This window comes from Meleagris gallopavo, chromosome 16, assembly GCF_905368555.1.
Source record: "Meleagris gallopavo chromosome 16, MGAL_WU_HG_1.1, whole genome shotgun sequence".
In the NCBI taxonomy this organism is placed as follows: Eukaryota; Metazoa; Chordata; class Aves; order Galliformes; family Phasianidae; genus Meleagris; species Meleagris gallopavo.
In genome coordinates, this window is record NC_139419.1 from 2,031,579 (window position 1) to 2,052,601 (window position 21,023).

Here is a 21,023-nt window from a genome sequence, read left to right on the forward strand (position 1 = left end):
TCATGCAGCCGAACAGAAATGTGTGACTGCAGATGCCCAAATATGAAGGGGAATAAAGCCAGCAGGACCACCTACTTCCCACAGATCAAGAGTATGTAAGATTTCTATTGTTTTTCACCATTTAGTACCAGCACTACAATTCTTGTGGGCTGGAAGATCATGCAACTTCACTCACTTCAGGGATTTTTTAGGAGGCAAGTGGGAAAAACCTTCTGTGAACATCAGCAGTTCCGTTCTTCATAGGCCATGATATACATATGTGCTGTGAGAGAATATGCAATGAGTCACACGATGCTCAGTGTCATCGGAATGCATCTTGGCCTCATCCATCTTCATCCCGAGAAGCACAGTGTGACCTTAGCATTAGCAGTAACAGAGCCACGTTCCTCCAATGCAGGAGAGGAACGTGGATCTCTGAGCTTCACAGAAGTGACTTTACTAAGTTCTCACTCATGCATTGCTGATTTCAAACAACCTTTTTAGCTTTTATTTTTTCTAAGGCCACTTTGTGATCTATGTGGACAACCTAATTTGTTCCAGGCGTTGCAACTTTCAGATCTTAAATCTCCTCCCTTGAATCTGTTTGTAATAATTTGTGCTTTGTGTCTTGTCATGCCTTAATATTTGTTATCCAAAAATGAAGATGAGGCTTATTTCTTCTTGGAAAAATAACCAACTCTTAGCCATGAAGGATATTTATATGTGGGTAGTTTTCCCAAATAAAACCAGTGCTTTATTTGTACTGTGGATGTGCTTTTCTCAAATATAAACACGCAAACTTGGAGGCTGCTCTCAGAATCCTAAAAAATCAAGGGGAAAACTTCAAACTTCAAAAAGTCCTGTTTAAAGTCTCAAAAAAATATCCTTCTGAAATTAGAAAGGCATTGGACAGGAAGCACCATAAAGATGGAAGAATTCAAACAAAAAGCAGTCTATGGATTATAAAATATAACTAGTTTTAAAATCCAGCACTATTCTCACATAAACCACTGTGTAATTTTCATCTTTGTATATACGAAGTAGACAATTTGTCTATACAAATAAGGGTTTCAAGAAGATCTGACCTACAATAAAAAGATAATCTTATTTTATAGCTCCAAATATAGCTTAATACAGCAAAGAAGCTATTTAAGAAAAACACTGAAAAGTTTTCATCTTGATTTTCACCAAACTGTATTTCAATGGCTGTTGTTTTACAAGAAGAAAACCTGAGAATGTCTGTAGAAAGTTGCTGTGACATTAAATAGAATGGGAAGTTGTTGGCTCTAAAAAAACATCTATTCTAAAATAGCAGTTGATGATGCTTTTTAAAGTTAAAAAAAAAAAAAGTGAGGTTGTAAGATTAAAATAATAAACAGGAAGTCTTTTTATATTTAGAAATATGGATTAGAGATTTTTGCAAGACACATACTTTAGCAGGTGCTTTCAAGATCTTTAATGGAAACTATAATTTAAGCTCTGCCAGATTCTGGCATACGTTCACATTTCCTTGAGCAGAACCCTTCTGGTAGACAGCTGACCTCTGAGGCTTCCAACCTCACGCCTTCAACAACTCGCTACAAACTGCATGCGGATGCAGCACCAGGTCATGAGGTTATGGGTCCTCTCAGCCCTGAAGGGCGAAGAAGGAGGGCTGTGACTGACAACTCCATCACGTCCCCTCACACCCCGTGCCTGCTTGGTCCACTGCCTTTCCCATCCTGGTCCATGCACCTGCTGCATGAGAGAAGGAAAGCGGGTTCTCCCACACATACCCCATTACTGGTGTTCTGGGATGCACTGCAAAGCAGAAAGGGGATGGCTTACACTCCATTTAGCCAAGCAAGCATACACTGCAGACAGCAAGCTGCTGTAAAGAAATGACCTGAGAATAACAGCCAGCAACAAGAACCTTCCTTCTATAGCTCCTATGGCTTTCACAACCACTGAAGAACACTTTAAAGTCAGGTAGAGGTGCTACCCACACATCTGTGGATGTCTGCTTTTACTACCTTGAAAACTGCTGTTTTGCAAATTTTCCTCACTGCCATTAGGAAGTGAGATTAAAAACCACTTCTGTATGACAACTGGCACTCTTCTCCCTTAGTCCACAGCTCATTGTGAGCAGGGCACAGCGCTTGCCAACTGAGGGGGGGCTGCATCTTATATGGCTGTCCACAGGAATAACAAGAAGGAAATGCACAGACACTTCCTCCTGTGGGCATGATAACAGGGCTGGTCTATATTCTAAGAAAGGCCAAGAATTGAGGATAAACTGTTATTATATTTAAAAATACGTTAATAAATTGTAATTCTAATTTGACTCAGATTATTTCTAAGCAAATATTTTCTAAGCAGTTTCTAAGAGAATCCTCTTACACTTTTGGATGCCTATCCCCAGACTAACAGTGAATTACTTCAGAATGTTTGGGGTTTCCTCTCAACTCAAACCACCACTCACTGCTTTTGTTATTCGGACTGTGTTGGTACTTTGTTTAGTTTTATTCTCCTAGTTGAAAGATTTTCAGCTTTGCCCTGACTTTCCTCCAAGAGACAGAAATTTTATGATGGTAATTGCCATTTCCTTTACATATATCGTTGCATGTGCACTCGTTGCTTATCAGTCACAATGTACTCAGAGCAAACTGCTCCCTGAATCCACAGGTCCCATTATACCTGATCACGGAAACAGAGAAAGCACAGCCTGACCAGGGGTGAAAAGCCTCGATGCACTTGCCAACACTGGCTGAACTGATAATGGCTCGAGGCTTTAAGTCCCGGGGTCAATTATCTACTCTCCAAGTAGCTTTTTTTTCTTGGAGAAGGGTGGAAGCGTGCCAAAAGAGTATCTGGCAAGGCTTAAATGAACTGCAGCTGGGTTACTAGCGATCTGGATTTTCTTTGGACAAAAAGGATTTTAGCACTGCTGCCCTGAAAGTGGAAGAATTTTTCCCAGGGAGCACTGCATCTACAGCATGATGGTGCACACCCACGGGCCTGGGATCTGCCCCCTTACACAGGAGCACACTACTGGACGTGAGCAAACCAGCAGTCTTGGACACCATTTTCAAAACCATCTATACTGCTTAAGAGCCTACACGTACCTGCATTGCAGTGGCACTGAAACCACTCTGTTACTCTAGCTGTTTTTTCAAATTTTACCCTCAATGCTATCTCAGAAGCCTCAAAGGATCTTGAAATGCTCTGGGATATATAGCATTGTTCTGCCTAAAACATTAATGAACTCCAGAAGTCATGAAAAATGATGTGGACACATGTCTCTTCTTGGGCCACTTGTGGTCAAGAGTATTTATTAAAGAATTTCAACTTTATCCACAAAAAAACAGGCAGAATCTGTGATAGACAAGAAATACGTTGTGTTGATGTCTATCACAGGTTCTGCTTGTTTGGTTGTTTGTTTTCTTTTTACCTTCAAGAAGGTGTTTTTGAATTATGTCAGGTTATACCTGGGAAGGAAACCAAGGTTTCCATCTTACCTGACAGAATATAGCCCCTGGTGCTGTAAGCAAGCCCTTCTCAACATTGGCCACCTTGTAAAAGTTTTGAGATCTTTTTTTGATGCCATTTATATTCCCTCTATCCCCAGGCCAAACACCGAAGAACTTTTTCTTAAGGGCTTTCAGTCAGGACTGATTGTTTTAAAGAGAATTAATCTTCAAGATGTGCACTTATGTACATTCGTGCATCTGATTCAAAGCCAAGGAAGTAATTAAGCTAGGTACAGGGCCCGAAACGATTATTTTAAAACTGAATTTTAGCACTGTTCTATAAATACTGCTCTTTTATTTTTCTGTCACTGTGGATGTGGCAGTGTTTGCTATTGAGAGGTATGCCTGATAGGAACAGTGAGTCAGACGGATTTCCTGAGCAGCAGCTTCCAGAGGCAGAGGCAGCGTGTGAGGTTTCTCAATTCCCAGCCATACCAATTAGATGGTCTCCAGCCACAAACACACTTCTAAAAAAATAACTTTCACTAAAATAACTGTATGCTCCTGCCTGGCTTTAAAACAAATCACTTTCTTCTTTAAACCCTCCGAACAAAACTCACCTGGGCATCTGAGGAGTGCCACTGCTAATGAGCAGTCCTACTCAACAACTGGTATGCAAGGTGTGTAGGAATTCAGACAAATGAGAATCTTGCAGCAGAACTGAAAAAGAGTCACCCTCATACAGCACAAAAATGATAAGAGGTGAACAGATTACAAGTTGGAGGGCGGTTTCAGAAGAAATTGTCATTTCCAAGTCTTGCTGATTAACCCACCACATATTCCTGTAAACATTTTGTGGTCTCACAGATCACTTTACACTTATAGTAATCTTTGCTTTATTAATACGCTGTATTGTTCACATATTTGGACCTAATTTTAAACACAAATTAAGGCTCTAAGATGAAACTAATTGCCTGAGGCTGCATCTCAATTTGGAAGGAAAGAAAAAACCACATCAGCTAACTGATTAAAGAAAATATTTTCCTTTTGGCTGATCTGAACCCTCGGGTGCATTCCAGCATGGTGGCCTGCTCTGCCAAAGACTGCACAGCTCCAGGTGTGGTTAGGGTTCTGAAGATAATGTCATTTGCTTGTTTTTGATACCATATTTTCCTGCTTGGAATGGACAAATAAGCTAGGATGTAAAACATGCCAATTATGAAATTATGCACAAATGACTTAACACAACAAAAGCAAAGCAATGAGACCAGTACTGTGAAATCTATTTCAAGAACAAAGGAGACAGAACCACAGAACATTGCTGGATCAAACTGTGTGCCAGAGCATAAAATTGTATTAGTTAAATTCAAAATAAGTATCAGACTGTAAGTGTGTACTTACATCCACCTCGCCTTGGTCAATCACATAGAAGTTGTCTCCTTCATCACCTGGAAGCAAAATATAAAAGGTGATTGCTTCCTGAAGGTCTGCTAAATTATTCAATAATTTCCTGTCTCCATGTTTAATTCTGTAGATATTTGCACAGGTTTGTACAGCAGATTACTTACAGGGAGATTCATTTTCTGAAAGAGCTGTGCCTTCATAAATCAAATTTCTTCCTAGTATCTTTCAGTTTGCATTAATTCATCTCTTTTGATTGATTCAACACTTCATTGAATGTAAACATGCAAGAAGCTTTCTATCCTGAGGGCACTGAAGTCCTCCACAACACGCTGCAGGCATGCAGGTAAGTTGCCAAGTGTGATAACTACGATACAGCACAATGAGGTGTTGAATATTCCCAACAACCACAAAAATATTTTCCACCTCCAATTTCTCTCAGCTAGAATGTGCCACTCTTATGCATTCTGAGCTTCACTTCCTGACTATCTGAAGCTAAGGAATGAACATCTTCATTTAAAATACTGCTTATCTATGTTTCGCTGTAGCATTTTGAAACCATACAGATCTACCACTGAGGTTAAGTGTTGGAGAGCTCTACATATATTCAGTGAAAGATTGTGCCTACATCAATGGATTTATCACACAGCCAAAACACCTACAAACTTCTGGAATATGGACATTCTTCCCATTAAGCAAACAGGGTGAACTCTCAGATGATAAGATGTGAACTGTATGATCTCAGCAAACATGCAAGGATGAAAAAGGGGGGGAGGATCACCTTGCTGTATGACGGTTTCTCCTGCGATGTGTGTAACAGGAAACATGGCATCAAATATGTCACTGGAAAAGGAAAGAAATGGTCGTTAATAAATCAGACTTATTTTTTATCTAGCCAGTAGACCTACATTCATTGTTTCATTGAGACTTCATTAACAGATACTGCAGAAAAAGAAAAGGAAAATGTTAGATGTGACTGGAAAATGAGCCCCTGCTTGGCAAGAAATCAAAACAACTAGTTTGGCACAAGCTGTGCTTTAAAACTGAGACTGTGATTCAGTGTATGCTATTTTGAAAGAACTCCTGAATAAAATGCACATTGGCCACTTCTTATAGCACTGCACAAACAAGGCAGCTTGAATATTTTATTGTCTAAGCAGACAGATTTCAGATTTTCAGCTGCAATCAGTTTGTGTCCCAGCAGTAATTGCTAGATGCCTAAACAGGAGCTCTGCTCTTGTGAACATCTTGCCCCACATGTACAAGCAAAACCTGTTCCACAATGCAGAGTACATTTGGAAAGGTAGATGGCTCTAAATTAATGTAGCATAACAACTGGCTAGAGATTACACTTACAGTGCAGTAGATGGGAGTCCAAACTCTGACAATCTTAGTTACACTTTGGTGAGTTACCAGTGAGAAGGGAATCTGACCGATGCTATAGAAACACTGAAGCTACAGAAGAGCCTTATGCTCATTAATCATTGCTGAATTACACACCTTACTGTGTTCTCAAGCATACTGTCACATATCCTTAAAAGGCCAGGCAGAGCAGTGAGGACGAGAACGCACCCTGCACCAACACTTCGGGCAACTTGCCCAAATCCAGTCCTTTGTTTACTGAGGGATACAGCAGGCTCCCTGGAGCCTGGGCTTCCTTTCCCCACACCGGCATTTTGGGGAACTTGTTATTTTCAGATGCGTGAACAGTACTGAGAAGGGTGCTCCCCACCTCTCTTCCCCTTCCTACGCATCAGGAGCAAAGACTAAGGGAAACAGCTCCCCAACGCAAACAAAAGGCAGCCAGGAGGAACTGCGAACTGCTCTCTGCTGCTCTGGTGTGGGACCAGTCCATTCATGGACCACCAGCAAGAGATGACATGCTTCAGACTGGAATGGAGCACATTCCTCACTTACGTAAAGGAGTGCAAGTGAAGAAACGTAAAATTTTCATCAAAACAGCAGGAAGATCAGCAACAAAGCCACGTTGCATTTCAATGCCTTATAAGGGAAATGCATATTGTAAAATCCCATTATTAGCTTATTTCCTGTTCAACTGTTCCAGAATTTATTCAGGCTCAGCTCTAGGAAATGTTTCACTCCCAAGTTCAAATTGGTCATGTCTTTCCTCTCAAGCAGCCAGAACGGTTTTGCTCCCAGGGCTGAGATGGAGCACCACCGCTCTGTGTCAGCACCTCCTGCTGCTCCAGGGTACCTGCAAAGGATGCTGAAACCTATGCTAAGACAATATATTTTGCCTCTGTTGTTTCATCAGGCCCACTCTGTGCTATTCCTACTCACATTCAGGAAATGTGTACATCACAGGACACCAACTTCGCATCCCATTTTGAGTACCGATGCAAAGATGTATATAAAACTATTCTGAAAAGTGAGAGGACTGTATTCTAAAATCCAACAAACTCATTCTTAATGAACTTAAATGAGCTCAGCATTTCTCTGGTTCGAGGCTTCTCTTAGCAGAAAAGCTAAGCTGTGCAGCTCACACTCAGCTGAGTAGCTGAGGTTCAGATGTGATGGGGGGAAAGCACCCCTAGAACTGAACTGAAATAGTCACCGGAGGACCCTGTGTCAATCAGGCAAGTCAAACTGTTCTTCAGTAGCTCTGGGGCCTGGAAATTTTGTAGCACAGAGCCTCATCTGCCTCCCCATGATGCCCCCTCCCCTGTGCCTGCTCATCTCACTGAGCTTTAAGAAGAGTTCTGCAACATTTACAGGAAGAAAAGGCACTCTGCAGGGCAGAGAACGAAGCCTTCAATGTGATGCATCCAAAAATAGACACGTCACTGTGAATATCAATAACCAAACCAAAATGTGACTGAGCAAACTTGGAAACTCTTTTTTGGAATAGAAACGCAGAGGAAGTAACTACCCACAATTTCAGCCTTTCATCTTTGCTCTAAGGCTGCATTTTATTTATAACTTAACAATTGACCGTACAAACAGTGCCCAATAAATTATGTATAGCACTGCACCATTCTTTAAAATGTTCCACAAGTCATTTCCACAACACTTTGCATTTTAAAAAAAAAAAACTCTTTAATAAAAACTCAGACACTAAAACTTTCAGTTGAAGGTGTAATGAGCCCAAAGTCTGTTGGCAGCAACAGCAGTTTTACGTGAATATTTTGCTGCCTGTGGCATCACAAATACAACGTCATCCAGCAAAGGATTCAGGGGATGAAGTCTTAGATATTTGAAGGGACCTCTGAAGGACATGACATCAAACATTAGCCTAGAAGACACTCGATCACACAAACGCACAAGTCATCCAAAGTCACGGTGATGCTGATTTATATTTCTAAAGCAAAACGATAGGCACTCCTTTGGTAAAGAAATACACCAACATCACGACTGCCACTGGAAACACAGTCCCGTTTCTTTCTACTTGGGAACTATTGTTCTTAACTTATATGGTTAGGCCAAGATCTCTCACGGTGATTAATGAGTCGGGGTGTTTCTGCTTTCGGATGCCCAGTTTGACATTCATTAAACAGACTCAGATCTCAGATGATACGGATCAGGAGGCAGCCTCAAAGTTTCCCAACCTACAAGTCTGGCAGCCAAAAACTGGGACATTTAGAATAGCACCAAAGAAAATCAGCCCTCTGGAAATTACTGTCATCAAATGTAGCAAACACTTGCAGTCCCTGCATGAAATCTGGCTTTTCATTTAATTCAAACTAAGTGTAAAATCCATTTTGAGAATTTTCTTATTGCCTTTATTCACAGTTGCCGAAATAAACATGTCACAAGGATCAACATGCCAAAATGCTTTGAAAATTTGAAGAGTTTGTTCCTGACTCAAGCCAAAATGTGAAATTGCAGTAAGCAGACATATCTTCTCTCCTGCAGTCAGCCTATGCTCCATATTCAGTTCCAGCCATGTGTCCTGGGTCTGATCTGCATAGTGAAAACAAGTGAAGCTTTAAATACTGAAGCAGCTAAGAAGTGGCGCTCACAGGAGGCACAAGCAATCTAGGCAGGGCCAAAATACGGGCAGTTGCTTTTTTCCTGAATCTTGTGCCTCTTTTTAAGCCATTCAGAATCACTCACTGGCCATTACAGTTAAAGAAAGGCCCTTACAAACACGGTGCTGCAGCCACCCCACCAAAGCAAAGACCGTAGCTACATTCTCCTGCAGTTCTGCACAAGTAGGTAGATGCCCTCCTTGTCTCGGAAAGTACTGTTAAATAATGAAACACAGACACACACATGCTCGTTCCTAAATTACAGCATAAAGAGAAAGCCAGAAAATCACTAGTTAAGTTTTCACCCAATGTTGAACTACCATGATTTCATCTTCTCTGTCTGAGCTGCACCACCAAGAACACAGCAGCCTCTGTCTCCTGCCTCCACACCAGCACTAAACTGTTGACACCAACTGTGCAAGCAATGCTGTGTGCTGAACTGATGGAAAGGGTTTGATTTTTTGCCAGGGTTTTTATTATTGTGCTCTAAACGAGAATTGCTCGCAGGGATTTCCTTATTTTGTTCAAATGGAAATGTTATCGTTTGCCATGTTTCCAGATGACTTATGCAGGTAATGGAAGAAAAAAACAGGGCTCCAGCTCTGAGATTTCAGCAGCTGTTTCATGAGACTGCAAACACAGGAGATGCATCAGGGCCTCCTGGGCTCAGCATCAGCATTCGGAGGGCTCCTTCTCACCCTCTCGAGAGTCAACACTTCTGATAGGCTCTGTAATTTTTTCACAACTTCCCTGTCTGCTTCCAGAGGATTTGCACCTGGTTAATTGTGGCACTTGGAGCCAACCAGAAGGTATCAAGGACAATTTCTGGCTTGGAACTGTAGCCGTAGGTGGGATTGCATGTATGTGAATATTCACATCTGGATCCAAAGGGAGACGCTAGCGTGATATGACTGGTGTATTCCAAAGAGACTTCTGCACGTTTAATTCTTTGTAACTTTTTGATAATATAATTCAAAAAACCAAAAAATTTACAAGAAAAGCATCTGAACAGCATAGAACATACAGAACGGTTAACTAGTCCAACAAAGTGAAACCAAGAAATGTGTTTAGACATGAAATCTCTATCTATGCAATCAAAAAATACCATCTGTCTTCTTGGGGAATATAAAAATGTACGAAACTTTTTCAGAAAGGTCAAAGATATCAAAGAGCTGCAGCAAGTCTTAACACATGAAGTGTCTTCCACGAGTATAAGGGAGAACTGCAAACAACTGCGGTCAGGGCTGCAACCTTAAGGTCTGATCTTCTGCTGTCTCTCATTTGTGTGACTTTGAGATACCTGCACAGGCTGAGCCAACTCCTGCTTCATGCAGAGAAGGAAAACTCCACTTGAATCAACGAGACTGCAGCTGTTTATACCAGCAAAGAATCTATCACACTGATTGCAAAATAAATGTGATGAAACACTTTGCTGATTTAATTCAGTAGCATTTTATATACCCTGCTTGCCAAGACGTAAATGACTGTGCTAAGAGGAAGCTAGCAGAGAGGGCAGGCCCGAGAGCTTCTCTTTCTCGTGAGAAAAAGTGAATGACAAAAATAAATCATCTCATCTGCTTTTGCACTGAGGCTGCCTGGAGTCAGTGCGGAATATGAGATAGGCAAAAAAAAAGTGCAGTGCAGGTAATAAAGTACAGGCAATGGGCAACCAAGAACAAGCTTGTTAAAACAAAGCGAGAGAACAAGGATTCCAAGCACTTTCAGAACCAGGCCATGGCAATGGCCAAAATAGGGAAACTATGTAAGACAATTTATCAGTTTCACAATCAGATTTCTTTCCAGCCCTTGCTGTGCTGAATGCATTACAGGAAAGGAAAAACGGAATAGACAAAATGTATATGTGCTAGGGAAAAATGGAAAATCCTCGTTATCCCTGCAGGTTATAATTTGCCAGAGTTCAATCACAACAATTCCATTGTGCAGGCAATCTCAGAAAGCCTTCAGTACGTGTGCAACACGGAGATTCTTCTTCCTTTGTATCTCTCTAACAAAACAAAGAAAGCCCTGTCTTCTTGAGGGTAGGTTTAAAAGATATGTAGCTGCTCTGGCATAATTCAACAAAGACACGCAACTTTTTCTTGGAGTAAGACTGCTTCAGCATGAAGACTCCAGTGTTTTAAATCTTTCCAACTTGGAAACCTCGTAAGTTTAGTAAACAGGGCTGATAATAACTCCACCTTTCATTAGCTGTAACTCGTATCTGGGTGCTATTTTAAGATTTCTAAAGTTTTGGAGGTTTTTCTCTTCTCTTGCATGTCTAGGATTTTCTTCTCTTTCATTTCCTGAAAAGATAAAAACTTTCGAGCAATTGTTCTAACTATTGCTCCTCCTGAAAGGATGAAGAGCCCAGAATTTAAAACAGACAACTTGCTTCAATTAACATCTGTGTAATGAAGGAATAATTGCAGTACTTTACCATCGAATGAAATGGGAGGCTTCATGCTATTGTGCACATGAAGTATAAACCTTTGATCCATTCCTACAAATGCTGCATGTCACTGCTGCTGCTGCTGATGTCAATGCTGATTCTGCACTGAGAAACAATTACTATTATTGAATGATTGCTGAGAATAAAAGCAGCACTATGCACAGTGCACCGTGCACAGGTAAAAGAAAAGATTCCTTTCTAGAAGTATTTAAAATTAATGGTCTAGAGCCCACAACTGCACGGTGTCACAGACATGTACCTAAGACAGAGAGTCAGTACTGAAGTGTTCATAAAAGCATTATGTAACTACCTCCACTGACTTATTTTCCTGTTAGGAGAGCAATAAGTTAATTATAAAAATAAACAAGGCTATTAGCAATTGAGAACACTTAATTACCTCATTATAATGACCAATATTTAATTACTATTACAATTCAGCCATACATTAGTTTTACCATAATGACCATATAAGTCTTTGAAATTGGACATGAGAACACATTCTGAATGGCAGGTTAAAACAAGAGTCCATGTCTAATTCCAACACATTTATTAAGTCACAAATCCACATAACTCACAGGTCTGTGAAACAGAAAGAAATAAAACACCATTGCCTTCTATTTCTGTGAAGTATTTCCATTTTTAATGATCTATGAAGTCCTTTAATAGGTTAATTAATTATTTCAGTCAATGACCAGAATGAAACTTTTGAAGTGCAGCATCAATTTATTTTACGGACTCTTTATTCGTCTACAAGTCAGCGGTTCACATCATCTTCAGCATGTTAAAAAGAGCTTTCAAAGGGAAAGAGCTTCTGCAGGGATCTTCATCTGGAAAACCATCTGCTGTGGTCAACAGCATTAAGAAGTGATCCCCTAAGAAGAGGCCAAGACTTGTGTCTGGAGGGTAACAAGGCACACAGCCCAGCCTATGGCTCACGTCCAGGCCGCTGCTCCTGCTGCTCCTGCCTGCTCCTCAGAAGCAGCATTTATGGCAGCCATGCTACAAGGCTGAGGGAGAACCATGTCTTCCAGCACGTCCCAGGGCCAGCGGCAGTGTAAGACAGCATAGTGCGCTCTGTTCAGTTTTGGGTTCCCTCATACAATACACTGACAAACTGGAGTGAATCCACAGTGGGCACTGAAATGACCCAGGGCCTGAAGCACACAGATGAAGGCGGAGTGGGAGGATGGCACTTATTCTCTTAAGATGATCAGGGCAGACCTTAGTGGTGCTTATAGCTGCTTAATGGGATGGTGTGGAAGAGGCAGAGCCAGACTCTCATTAGAGGTGTAGAGCAGGAGGATGTAATGCAACAGGCACAAATGTTAATAGGGTAAATTCCCACCTGAGATAAAGAAAAAATATTTCGCTCTAGGGTTGCTCAAACACTAGAAGAGGGGCGCAGAGAAGGGCAGAAGCTCAAAGACAGACTGAGCAAGGCCCTAGAGTAGAGCCAGCAGCCCTGACAGAGCCTGGCTGGAGCAGCAGGTAGGACGGGGGGACCTCTGTTAGTCCCCTCCACAGACGGGAGCCTGAGGCCTGGCAGTGAGCTTCCCTCGCTGGGAGAGATGAGGTGGGACAGGGCTGAGCCACAGACACGGCGGAGGCAGGGGAGCGTGAGTCAGGAGGCCAGCTGGAGGAGATCCCGAGCGTAATGCACGGAAAGTATGCGCTGTGTGCAGACGGGGGAAGATCTGCACACTTCTGCATAAATAATTGCAACGAGACTATCTCCCAACTTCACATCACTGGGAGCACCACGCAGCAACGGTCTGGGTGCCTACCAGAAGATCTTGATTACAAATGAAGTACCAACATGTTTTCCTGCAGAAAAGAATCAGTCTTTTGATGAAACTGAATACTCCTGTGGAAAATGGCTGATGTCATTTCCCATTGAAAATGGTTTTTAAAGTGTTGAAGCCGTCTAATGTCCTACTGTGATAGCTTCTGAGAATCTGCTTTTCGCTACGATATTATTTAGAAATGAAGTTTCTTAGTAAAAGGTTGAAATCAGAACAAGAGACTGTAAAATGATATCTCAATTGACCTTAATCCTATCTGGTTTGTTTTCTGTATTCTCAAGATTTTAATCTTGGAAGCAAGGCTCAAAATGGGGGAAAGAAATGAAATGCCAAGAGAAAAACAAACAAGAAAAAAAAATCTGAGGAACTTGGGTCACATACAGCTTCTATTCGGTTATGATGTACAAACACATATATGCATATATAAACACACACACCGGACTGCACAGGCTTCTTTCTGTTTTATTTGGAGAAGGATAAGTGATCAGAAGCTCTTTCCTCAGCTAGCAGGTACAGGACTCCAACATGAAAGTAGAGGCATTTATGAAATTTACACGCAACAAGACTTGCATTGCTACAAGTATAATATACTGAAGCTTGTACTTTGAGAAAGCTCCAAATACATTATGATAAGAAGTAGAGAAGGGCACTGTAACAAAGTCAGAGCTGTTTTCTGCACACACTGGCATTCCAGAAGTGACCCGGGGAGATGCTTATCACAATGAAAAATCATGTACATGAGAAAAGTGGGCCAAATTCATCTCTAGAGTAATCGAAACAAGGTCGGTGCATTTGAGCTAACTGAGGAGGACGGCTCTGTAAGTCACACGAGTGTACACAATTTACATGTAGGCTCCATGCAATCAATTATTTGTTCCTTTCTCAAACCTTCTAGAGAAGAAACAGCAGATATCTTGCTGAAAAAATAAATATTTTGATTTAATTGCTTCTAGTGGGACAGAAAGACAGCATGACAGGAACAATTACCACCCCAAAAGAAATCTGTTACCAATATGAAGTGAATTCCACCAGTGATAAAGGGTGACCATAACAAAGTTCCCATATTTGAACAATTTATTCCCTCTGGTATTTTAAATCTCTTCACTCTTTAATTCCAAGCTCCCTCTTCTGGACTATCCCAATTAAACCCAAGAGTAACTTTGCACTACTCCTCATCCACACCTGAATGCTGACAATGTAGCTAAAGAAGCCCTTGCAAATGGCACTGATACGGATCACTAATCTAAAGGGTTACTGCAGCTCTGCAGCTGAAGTTCTTCAGAAATAAATTAGCAAATGTTGAGATTTAAATAACTCCCAGAGGTTTGCAGTACAAAACGCACTACTATCTTATCTCTGGGAGCAGATGCTCAACTTAGGGACACAGCAACACACATCCAAATAATGGGGTACGAGACATTATCTTAAATAGTGAACTGTGGTAAATTACACTGCGTGTGAACGTAAGCAAATACGAAAAAAACCTATGCTATGTGTATTACCTCTTGCTCACATTTTGCAAGTAAGAGAAGTACTTTGCCCATAACAGTAATGGTGCTTTCTGTTTTACCTTTGAAACTGAGATGGGGAGGACATGCTTTAATGAGAAACAAATGTTATATATTTATGTTTCCTTGCAGCTCTGTGACTAACAAACTGTTCACAAAGACTTACTCTACCAATTAATTTACCAATTTACGCAGCATACCTACTAACAGCTACTTGTGCTTGTAGGAACTTGGTAATGAACCTAATATTCATTGATTTAAATTATTTTATTCTACTTTTTCTGCACTCTGTGCAAGATTCATTCCTAAGAGTTCTCTATAAATATTGGAAAATTAAATTGTATTATTGTATTATTGTTCCCAAATCACATATAGCTCCTATGCACTATTTTTACATTCACGGTTTCTGCATGTATAGGAAAGGTTTGAGTGTCACCAGACTGTGCCTGCCAACTATATCAGCACAGAAATACATAAGGGACTTTTTTGTTTGTTTTTAATCTTTAAAAAACTTGAAAAATGTTTCCTTTCTGTGCCTAGCAGCCCTTGCCATTTAGGATACTGCAAGAATTAGTGATCAGGTGCTAAACAGAAGTGCAATCAGAGCAGGTTTTTAATCAGCTTGGCGTAAAACAGTTTTGCCTATCAGGAAATTCCTCGGGCACCTCGTGCAAGGTGTGCACCAATACACGGTGCTGCTGGTAGAGCAGGGAAGCAATCTGCAACCAAAGGCAAGGGCTGCAGAGCTCCATCCCCTGCCACTCTGCTGTGTGCCTCCTGCAAGCCAGGGAAGCGCATGCTGCAACTGATCACTCAGAGTCTGACATGCGTCTCCTCCGGCTGACAAGCACATAACATACGGCCACAGCCATCTCCCACATCTCACTTAATTAATTTCCATCCGCGCTGTGTTCTCCCACACCTGGGGATATCAAGCAGCTGCATATAATAAAAACATTTAACTCGTGTTAGTGGATTGGATTCAATTTAGTATATAATTGGATCAGTAAATGGAATCATTATAAAAAAGCTGATAAAGGTTATCTAGCGAGAGTCAGAATTATTTTCTAAAATTGTACAAATCCAGTGTTAAATAGCTGATGAATAAAATTCATAGCTGACACAAAACCACATGTCCACAAGCACTTGATTTTGTATTTGCATATCTGTAATAGCTCACAGACATGTGCAAACTCAAACACCCACACGTTTTCCTTATGTTTTCCCTGAGTTTATCATTACTCCCCTTCATCTCTGATTCACAGCTTTTCTGAGATAGAATCTTTACAATAAAATGAACCAGAGATAAAATTTCCCGAGACAATAAATAATTCTTTTGTGAGAGCATTTGAGTCAGCTACGTCAATTAAAGCAGCTTCATTTTTTACAGCGTCACTAATTCAGAGAACAAGAAAGTAGAGGTTGATTAGATCAGAAGATACACACGTTTTTTTTTAGTGATCTGTATGTGCCGACACCTGAACCAAAGGAGCTTTTCAAGCACGAGGAGCTGCTTAAATCTACTGACTGTACAAACACAGACCTAAGGGCACGCTTTCTTCACACATACATAGATAGGTTCAGACACAGTTGCACTACTTTGTTCCATCTTTCTCAGTAATTTTCCTTCAGACTCTTCGCTAACCATTAACACGTACATCAAAGCAATCCTGAAGACACCCAGCCCCACTGCTGGCAGGAACACCTGCTACTTCCAGCCACGCCACACTCATGCACTATCAGTTTGCTGCCTTAAAAACCCAACTCACAAACACCTCGTTTTCATTACTATTGCCAGGATGCCTTCCTACATATCTGCAGCGCATTTTTGAGATGCCTGCTTGAAAGGGAACACGAAGAACTCCCAGGGCAGGCTGGTGGCTCAGTGTCAGCATGCATGGCTTGGCTGCTGCCAGCCCAGCTCCCAGCAGTGCGTGGTGCTCACACCTTTCTGCTGCATTCTGCTGGCTCCAGGTCTGCCTTCACACCACTAGCATCTCTGCTCAGCAGGAAGAACTGCACTTTGTGGCATTAAATAAAGCAAGACAAACTCAGCCCGAAACAAACTGCCAAACCTCGCGAGGGTACATCATCGCCCAACTCATCTTGTTTCCTCACAACTAAGTAAGCCTCCTCACTCACAGATTTCTGTTTAATTTGGCCTCTGGCATGACAGAAAGGAATTTTTTGCCCATTTGCACAACTCTATGAATCAAACGCTGACAACGGTAAGCTGCTCCTCAGTCTGACTTAGAGGCATGCACTGCAGAAAAGCAGCCAAGCGCCGTGCTTGCTCCATCAGGCCTCACGTATAAACCAGTAGCCTGTAGCACACAGATCCCCCTGAATGTTAACTCTGGGGAGAAAAAATGCTTCACGGTTCCGTCACTTGGAGACTTGATAATTTTGGCTGAGCCAAATTATCTCAACACAATCGCATCTTTGACGTTTATTTCTGAACACAAAGGAAGGATGGAACAAAATCACCACGTGTAACTGGACACACTGCCACAAACTGCTCCGGCACAGGCATCCCAAAATAGTCCTTCTGTAAACCGAGAACTGATTTAGGTGAGGCTTAAACAATAGTCCAAAATAGATAGTCAAAAGATTTTGCTGTTTAAATATATTTGAATGTAGGGTAAGCTGGCTCTATTTATGTTGATATGAGATTCCAAAATACAATAAAGAAATTTCAGAAACATTTATACTAGAGCCGAATTAAAATAAATCCAATTAAAGGGAATAAATAGGACAAGAGAACAAGTAATTCCTTGTATTTGGTTCTCTTCAGGGAATATTCATATAAATCCACGGTCTGACATTTATGCTGTTTCATGTGACAGGGATCAGAATTCTCCACAGAACAACATTTTAAAAGCATTTACCCCTACAGCCTGATCATGCACCTTTGTGGTGAATAATAGAAAGCTCACCACGTTCCCAGCAAATTTTCTATGGACTTGCAAAGGGCCTCACCCTGCCAGCTCTTACCCATGTGAACAGTCACCGCTCAGACCTGAAATAAAAGGAATAATTTAATGAAAAATGGTTTGTGGAATCAGAGAACATTCTGGGACAAAGAACATCTCTCTTATCTGCGCTTCTGAAGAGGCTTGTAATCACAAGTATTATATATGAGCTTTGTAACGCAATAATAATAACAAGAAGAATTTTGAGCTCAGTGCCCAAATTAAGTGACTGTCCTGGATCCTGCAGAAATCTTGCCTTTGGGCAGCTTTGTGGCAAAGAGAAGTTTCCTGACCTGGGGACACAGCTTGTGTGCTTCCCTCGGGGCAGAAGCAGGCAGGCAGGCTGCTCCGGAGTCCACTTTGCATCTCATTCTTAGGAGGAAGAAGCCTGCAGGGACTCCACCCTTGGCCAAATGGCTTCAGATCCTAATTAGACGCAGTGCTCACATCTATGTATACACCACAGCCAACTGGAGGCAGAAAGGGGCAATGTCCGTGTGCGCTGATGGCTGAGATGCACAAAGCATTGCTTCAGCCTTTGGGACACTTCAGCTTGGATACAGACTGAGATGTTATCATCCCAAATCAAGTGCAATTTAAAAAGACAACTATAATAAGAACACTGTAGGCAAATTTGGTGAGGGTCAAAAGAGTGGGGAGGAGGAAGGCAGTGAAAAGCGTTTCTTAAATAGAGAAGGTAAAGATGACAGGAGATAAAAAGGTCAGACCAGGTGGTCTAAAGGTCCCTGCTCACCCTCAGCTCAGGGAAAGATACAGAAAAGCAAACACTTGGGCTCAGGAAGATTTGCTCATACAAAAAATCTTGGGGAAAAAAAGAGCCTATCTTTGGCTATCAGGGTAACGCATACACCCTGCTGGTAGATAAATGCATGATGCACAAACATAGCCTGCTACGACGGGCCACTTCACCCTCACCTTTAAAAAACAACATACACTGACATTCCAGAGATTCTCTTCAAAAATATACACTTTCTGCCACAGCACACTTGTCTGTTCTATCAGAGATTATAAGAAAAATCTTACATGAATAAACAGATCTGAAAAATAACCTACCTGATGTGCCATAGGATTTGAAACACGAAGTTAACTTTAAAAAATAGACTAATACACGCAAAGGTCACTAAAATATTTATATTAATGATGGAGCCGAACACTAAGCAGATATTGACTTCTGTTAAGGTGAACCTCAAGATTTATTGGCCTAAGAGGTAAACATTGACTGAGATAAATCCAAGGTCAATATTTACTACTAAGGACAATAAATCTTGATGGTCTATGAAACATAAAATAAATAAATATGTATGTATGTATACATTCAGAGACACAAGTCTATCTAGAGATATTCACACAAATTATTTGGAAAAAAAAAATGATCCTCAACATCATTTTTTTAAAGTACATTTTCTTATTTATGCCAGAAGGAACAAATGACCAATTATGGACCAGTGGCAGATACTGCTATTTGCATACATCAACACTGATGATATCTAAGGCTGGCATTACTGCTTCACCAAGCGACTCTTTGCCCAGTGAAATGTTTCCAAGGCACCAAGGGAAGCCAGGACCCTTAAGTCTGTAAGTGCAAACTTGCTGCTCTGCTTCTATTATTCTATTATTCCTATTATTATTATCATTGATGCTTCTAATTTAATAGTACATACAGCAAACTCACCTGAACAACTGCTGAGCTCTAGACTTAGCAGTAACAAAGATTTTAGGTACTGACTATGAGGGAGTGCTTCTGAATACAGTGTAGCTTTAGCTAAGGTCAAGGTTCTTCCCAAGCAAGACAAGCACAGGAAGGTAACACATGGATATTCTGCAAGTGTTTTAACAAGAGGCACTTCTACAGTAGTTGTGGTCAATCCCGTGCATGCTCAGAACAAAGACCTATCAATCAAACTGAACAAAATAAATAAATAAAAGCATTGGATGACTTTCAGAGTTATAGGCTTTTTCCTTGAACTAGAAAAGCAAATAAATTTAACAGGAGTGCTGACAAAAGTAGACCTTCTTCCTCCAAACAGTATACAAGATCTAAGCCAAAAGGAAACAGATGACTTTGTGTGTTTGTAGGAAGTGATTAGAGAAGATAGAACTTAATTTATTAAGCCGGGAGATGGTGATTCTTTTGTTGACTTTTCAGGTCAAGTGTTAAAACCTTCTGCAAATAAGGCAGCAGATATGCTGCAACAAAGCCTTAATGGTTCAGGAGACCCGGCTTTTTTGATGCCATACGTTTTTCTTGTTCTTTGAACAATTGCTTTGGAAAGCAAAGTGAGAGAAACTTGCAGCCCCTACCTACGTCTCCCAGAGGAGTAAACTGCACCAGCTTGGGCGTCCTGGGGCTGTGTTAGAACAACACATGCTTACTGTCCCTATGTAGGACATGCTCTAAAGGGAAAAGGGACAGCGTCCACACGGCTTCTGCTTTTTTCTTTCCAAGGCACCCAGTGGATAACAGAACAGAGGGGGGAAAAAAAAAAAGAAAAAAAAAAGGAAGAAAAGGCAGAACAAAGTGCTTTAAAAAAATTTCATTCATCTACTGGCCTGACAAGCCAAAGAGAAAAATGTAGTGCTGCATATACATTGCTGCCCAGTGAATTTGCAGGAAGGAAGAACAATTAGAACTGCTGGGCAGGAAAAGGCCTGTTAGCACTGCTACCTTTAACTTAATCTTTAATCTCCTGCTATGCCTCCGACTTGTCACCGCAGACATTAATCACCTTCCAGGTCTTACAGCTGTCTGAGGCTCATTTATATTATTTGTTTTAATGGTCTCTCTTATGTCACTGGTTTTCTGCGGTATACAGTTCTGCCCTTACATCCTGTTTACTGTTTTGTTCTACCAAGTGATGTGGTTTATTTTTATGCAGGTTTCCTAAGGCTGCAGCATAGCCACAGGTTTCAGTGATGGCATCACAACTGACCTGGAGAGAGAGCACTTCAGTTCATGAAACATTATTGCTCCAAACATTTCAGAAGCCTCTGAAGTCTCATTAATACGAACACTTCATATTTCATTAAATTATATTAATGTTCTTAGTAACTTAGGGAAAGCTTGCACTCTTTAAGAGGATTTATTTCTTAGCTTGCAAAGAAAAGAAGAGTGATTTTTAACTATACAAAAAATGGAACGTGGAAGGAAGATAACAAACTGACAAGCAAGGAGACAAAATGTCATTCTAGTTTGTGTTCTAATCCAGATGAGGCCTCCTGCTAAGAGTTCTCTCAATCACTATAAAAACTTATAGCCAATGCTTTCAAAATTAGAAGCCAAAACTCCACATTGTGTTTCCAGAAGGCCTTAATTCTGGGACAGTCCTTTCCAGGAAAATACAATGCCAAAATAGAGTGCATTAATAAGCACAACTTTGAAATGCAAAAGGGCTGCTGTCTCCCAAGATTGGAAGCTGTGTCCAGAAAATGTCTACCAAGTCTGTTCTAACAATT

General features: G+C 41.0%; 1 protein-coding gene across 2 annotated transcripts in view; it reads right to left on the reverse strand.

Annotated features, from left to right (window-relative positions):
- PRKAR1B (protein kinase cAMP-dependent type I regulatory subunit beta) overlaps positions 1–21,023 on the reverse strand; it is an 88,796-nt gene that overhangs the window by 34,593 nt on the left and 33,180 nt on the right. For both annotated transcript variants that reach the window (XM_085238042.1, XM_085238044.1), the window contains exons 5-6: positions 5,611–5,672; positions 4,830–4,876 (exon numbers count right to left, since the gene is read on the reverse strand). In XM_085238042.1, the coding sequence (XP_085094168.1) occupies positions 4,830–4,876; positions 5,611–5,672 (109 nt within the window). The remainder of the gene's footprint in view (positions 1–4,829; positions 4,877–5,610; positions 5,673–21,023) is intronic.